This window comes from Limulus polyphemus, unplaced genomic scaffold (genome assembly GCF_000517525.1).
Source record: "Limulus polyphemus unplaced genomic scaffold, Limulus_polyphemus-2.1.2 Scaffold7416, whole genome shotgun sequence".
Lineage (NCBI taxonomy): Eukaryota > Metazoa > Arthropoda > Merostomata > Xiphosura > Limulidae > Limulus > Limulus polyphemus.
Window position 1 is genome coordinate 27,973 of NW_013673026.1, and position 5,403 is coordinate 33,375.

General features: G+C 35.2%; 1 protein-coding gene across 1 annotated transcript; it reads left to right on the top strand.

Annotated features, from left to right (window-relative positions):
- Positions 1 to 4,480, top strand: LOC106474598 (glutamate receptor 3-like). Its single transcript, XM_022402909.1, has 7 exons — positions 1 to 145; positions 479 to 634; positions 1,197 to 1,472; positions 1,679 to 1,819; positions 2,177 to 2,380; positions 3,576 to 3,941; positions 4,334 to 4,480. Exons 1-7 carry the CDS (start codon positions 95 to 97, stop codon positions 4,478 to 4,480), a joined length of 1,341 nt encoding a protein of 446 aa, XP_022258617.1. The 5' UTR covers positions 1 to 94.
- Positions 4,481 to 5,403: the final 923 nt, after the last annotated feature.

Below are 5,403 nucleotides of genomic sequence, written 5' to 3' on the forward strand. Positions count from 1 at the left end.
CATATTTTATAAGGACAAAGATGTTCGAGTCGTTGTTCTCCACTGTTCTGTTGAATATGCTAAAGTCATTTTCACCCAAGCGCGTGCACAAGGGATGATGAAGAAAGGATGGGCTTGGCTTGTTACTGATGGCGTAACTTTCACGGTAAGTGTTATAATGCTGGTAAATGAATTTTTCCAAACAAACTCCAACAAGTGTTTATTTTCAACACTTACGTTTTAAAAGTTCACGCTTCTGTATCAGTGATGTTAATTCTACATCTTTAACTTCTTATTTCGACAGAGTTTTAAAATTCACTTACACCACTACAATATATCCAAACTCAGATGTCGAACTATTTGATTGGTTGATGAAGCAATATAATAAATGGATTTGATTGGTTGACGAAATAAAGCAATACACCGATATGGTAAAATAATACAATAATAGATAAGAATGGACTTTTCTGTGACTCATTAATTCACTTTCCATGTTCAGGGAGGTAAGGCTCTCTTTGGTCCAGATGGAAGAGTTCCAGATTATATGGTTGGAGTGATTGGCACTCAGCCGCCATTAAGAAACATCACAGCTTTGAGACAGATGAAGCAAAAACTGGAAATGAAGCTAGGCCTGACGGTGGACGACATGGAGTTGGTACGTACTGGATTTTCTACTGGGAATTTAAATAGTCGAATGATTAAAGTATTTAAATCAACTATACAGAGACTGGCACGGTACGAAACTGGTAGCGCCATCTTTAGGCCATGTAGGATAGTGGTGTGAATATTCAAATAAAATAAGTGTCATTAGATGGTATGTCAATCTAGTCTTAAAGGACAAAGTAATATCTAAGCTACCATCAGCAATATACATCTAACATACTAAAGTCTGGAACTACGTCACTTTGTTTTCTCGATAAAACTTATTCAAATCTGGTGTCACATTACTGTTTCTAGTTGATATAACTTCCGCTAGAGGACACTGAGATAAAGACAAAGAACCTAAATTCTCCATTGATTTGGGGTGAAGGATGATTGCTAATCTTCGAGCACCCCTGATTATTAATTATTTCTTCAGAAATAATTAAATTCAAATAAAAATAACTGCCAGAAATAAATAATAAACAATCTCCATTGATTTCACAAACTAAAAAAGTAAAACAAACCAAAAAAAACTTTTCGCTCTTGTTCCCATGTTTTCGATTTTCTCTACATAGCCCGCCGCCGTCCGTGTTTACGACTCTGTTCTCTCAGCAGCCCATGGTCTTCACTCTTTGCTTGCCCACCAGAATTTTAGTGCTCCTTCATTCTTACCGGGCACGTGCTCTAAGGCTTCCCTGAACTCCTGGGAAGACGGCGAAAAGCTTTTTCGTTCCATTCTCGAAATCAAAAACGTGAAAGGACTTCAAGGACTTCTGGAATTCAACAAGTATAGCTTTTATTCGCACATCGGCTACACACTTGTAAATCTTGAAGCCGGAGGATTTACCGAAGTAAGTTTAATAAAAAAAAACCTTTTGGAACGATATTTCTGTCATAATTTACAATCTAAGGAGGGTTGAAATGTTTTTCTCACTAACTGCAAGTCAACACCACAAAAAAAAATTTAAAAGAAAAACTGTAAGTATTTTAGCAGAGAATTAAAACATTTTAGTTCTTTTTGTTTATTTATCGTATAACGAGTAGATATCTGTTTCAGTTTGGAAGATGGACTTTGGAACACGATGAGGAGAAGTTGGAAGTGACCTCTGACCCCATGTTCCCAGGAGGCTCCTCGGCAATTCCAAATGATTCCGTTTATGACCTTACGAACAAAACTCTTCGAGTTGTTGTAATACAGGTAAGATCGTCCTTTTAGCTTATCTGTAAGTTATATAGTTGAATAGAAAAATGTTTCACATCGAAAAATAACACAACCGTTTTGTGTAAATTTGTCGCATGAATATTTCAACTTTGATAGCTACATTTAAAGAACGATCTTAATTCTAGGAGGGTTAGATAGTAAACTTGGAAATGTTGATAGGTTTCGTTTTCTATACAGAGGTGGGGTTACTAGTCAATGATGAGGTTGCTTAGGCAAAGGGGTCGTTAACAATATTGAGGTTACTAGAAAACTTTCCTACAGATAGCTATACTGAACTTAGTAATGTGAAACATTATGTCTAAGGTGAAATTATTTTTATGCATTCAATAAAAGGAACCTCCATTCGTCAAGAAGAATCCAGATTACGATCAACAAGATCCAAAAAGCCAAAAATATATTGGTTACTGCATAGATCTCCTTACGAAACTACAAGAAACGCTCAACTTTCAGTTTTCTATATTCGAGGTCACACAATATGGCCGTAAACATCCGGTTACAAAACGATGGAACGGATTAGTGAAAGAGTTGATTGAAGATGTAAGTAATGAAAATTTTAAAGGTATATTCTTTGTACCTACGTAACGCTATGAAATCTTTAATTAAATTTCCAAAAGAACCAATAAGTGGATTTATGTTTTACAACTGATGTAGGACACGTGAAAAACAAAACAATGTAATTATTATTTGTAAGTCTGAGACGACTCCGATATTTCTGTGTATTTTTGTTTGGTTTAAGAACACTTTCATTTCTCTTGACATTGACTCAATAACTTTTATACATCACTATTTCTATAATGTCTGTCTGATAAGGTCCTTTTCTGTCAGGTACAATTACTCTATAAAACTTTCACTTTATAAGTATTTTATGACTTTAATTAGAAATGGATTCATGATGGAGAAACCGAAGTTTAATATTGAAAACGAAGACGGTTGATAAAACATTTTATTTACAAGGTTCGAACGTTTCGGAATAACTTATTCCAACTTCAGCGTTCAAACCTTGCAAATAAAATGTTTTATCAACCGTCTTCATCTTCATTATGACTTTAATTATCTTTACTGAACCTAGTTCTACTAATGTTTCTAAGATGGAGTGAATTTTAAGACAATATACAGTACCGAAATATACACTATCAAGGCATTGATTTATTTACATGTAAACTGAAAAAAGGCAAAGTTCAAGTACAGAGAACAATATCTTATAAGCTGTACCATATAAACCTCATAATGTACATATTTTTGAAGAGTTTTATGATTTAAAAAAAATGTTTGAAATGTATATTTATATTTCGATTCACCCGTTTTTATATCTGTTGCGTCAGCGAGGTCACGTGACTTGTGTCACGCCCCCTGCTTTCTGGAAATATCTTGTACCTTCGTGAATTATCGGGAGATTACTAGATATAGGGTAGTCTAGTATATACTCGTATAAGAGGGTGACAACGTGACGGGACTATAATGTGTGTGTAGGTAGTGAGTAATTGAACTGCAGTCAGGAAGTATTGTTGAAGTTAACGTTCGTTAAAACGTTTCTTACAGAGCGACTGTTGAAAATAAGTGTATCGGTAAAGTTATATTCAGAAAGAATAAACCAGTTTTATTAAGTAAGGACTTGTGTCGCTAAAGTTTCGTCGGAACGAGGTTACGGAAAGTTAATTAACAAACGGAGGCGTAACATATCCTTTACAAAAATCTGATGGATATTTTTTGACAAAATTTTATTTTTTTACAGAGAGCTGATGTTGCTGTGGCCCCGTTCACCATCAGTCACGAGCGCGAGAAAGTAATAACTTTCACGAAACCATTCTTTGATCTAGGTTTAACGATTCTGCTCCCTCGCAAAATGTTTTATATTTCAAATCCTCTTTTCGCCTTTCTCTCGCCGTTTGACGCCCTCTTGTGGATGACGATTCTTGTCTCTATGATTTTAGCCTCAGTCGCTACGTGCGTTTGTCAGAACTTTACTCCTGAAAATTACCATAAGAGAGCACTGTCCGCAAAACATAAAGGTCATTGCCCTGTGTCCAAAACTAACCAAGTTGAGGGCTTTTCTTTGAGTGAAACCTTGTGGTTGGGATTTTCTTCTCTAGTAAACCAAGTAAGTGAATGTTAAATATAAACTGGACACTCGTGTTTCACAGACAAACCTTAAACATAATTATAAAACAATAAACACAGTACAACTTATATATATATATATAATAAACTGTACAATATATTTGCTATTACTTCTAAAATTGCATCTAGTTTAAACAAATAATTGAAACCACTGTTTATAAGCTAGTTTAAATATACTATTTTATATACTTAAAGTTTCATGTATGATAATATAGCCAAGCAATTAATTGATCGCTTTTAGTTAATTCATTATTTACAGGATTATTTCAATAATCAGAAACGTTTAGAACTAATTAGTCTTCAAGAATAGTTACCAAATGATTCCTGTGTATATTGATTATAATGATTCAAACTGTTTTTTACCAATTACAGACCATTGATCCAGGGTTTATTAACTTCCCAGCTCGTGTTGTGATTGGAATTTGGTGGTTCACCAATGTTGTTTTAATTTCGGCCTACACGGCAAAGTTAGCTGCTGTCTTCACCGCAGAACGTCTAGTCATTGGTAAGCCTAGTTAAGTCTTGTTAACCACAGTCTTAATCGCATAATATCTTATCACCGATTAGCCTACTTAAGGTTTTTAGTCGCTGTCTTTATTGCAGAACGTCTTATCACTGATAAGCCTAGTTACGTTTAGTTAGCTGCTGTCTTCACCGAAGAACGTCTTATCACTGATAAGATAAGCCTAGTTAAGTTTTGTTAGCCGCTGTCGTCACCGAAGAACGTCTTATCACTGGTAAGCCTAATTAAGTTTTGTTAGCTGTTGTCTTCACCGAAGCACGTCTTGTCACTGATAAGCCTAGTTGAATTTTGTTAGCCGCCGTCTTCACCGAAGAACGTCTTGTCTCTAGTAGGCTTAGTTAAATTTTGTTAATCACTGACTTCACCGCAGAACGTCTTGTCACTAGTAAGCTTAGTTAAGTTTTGTTAATCGCTGACTTCACCGCAGAACGTCTTGTCACTGGTAAGCCTAGTTAAGTTTTGTTAATCACTGTCTTCACCGCAGAACGTCTTGTCACTAGTAAGCTTAGTTAAGTTTTGTTAATCGCTGACTTCACCGCAGAACGTCTTGTCACTGGTAAGCCTAGTTAAGTTTTGTTAGCTATTGTCTTCACCACAGAACGTCTTGTCACTAGTAAGCTTAGTTAAGTTTTGTTAATCACTGACTTCACCGAAGAACGTCTTGTCACTGGTAAGCCTAGTTAAGTTTTGTTAGCTATTGTCTTCACCACAGAACGTCTTATCACCGGTAAAATTTATTACGTTTTGTTAGCCACTGTTTTCTGTAATTGGTAAACCTATTTTTGTTACCTGGTTTAGATACGATTTTCATCTAGCTTGAATATATGATAAGGTGATCTGCTGTTTAGCTACGGTTTGTAAGTCTAGACGTTTTGTATTCCTTATTTTCATTATAAGTCTTTGTTTTAGTCTTAGTATA

Excerpts from the sequence above, each read along its gene's own strand:
- LOC106474598 (XM_022402909.1), top strand. The coding sequence starts at position 95 with ATGATGAAGAAAGGATGGGCTTGGCTTGTTACTGATGGCGTAACTTTC. Across the intron at positions 1,820-2,176 it reads TTCGAGTTGTTGTAATACAG|GAACCTCCATTCGTCAAGAA; the intron begins GTAAGATCGTCC and ends ATTCAATAAAAG. Across the intron at positions 3,942-4,333 it reads TTTCTTCTCTAGTAAACCAA|ACCATTGATCCAGGGTTTAT; the intron begins GTAAGTGAATGT and ends TACCAATTACAG.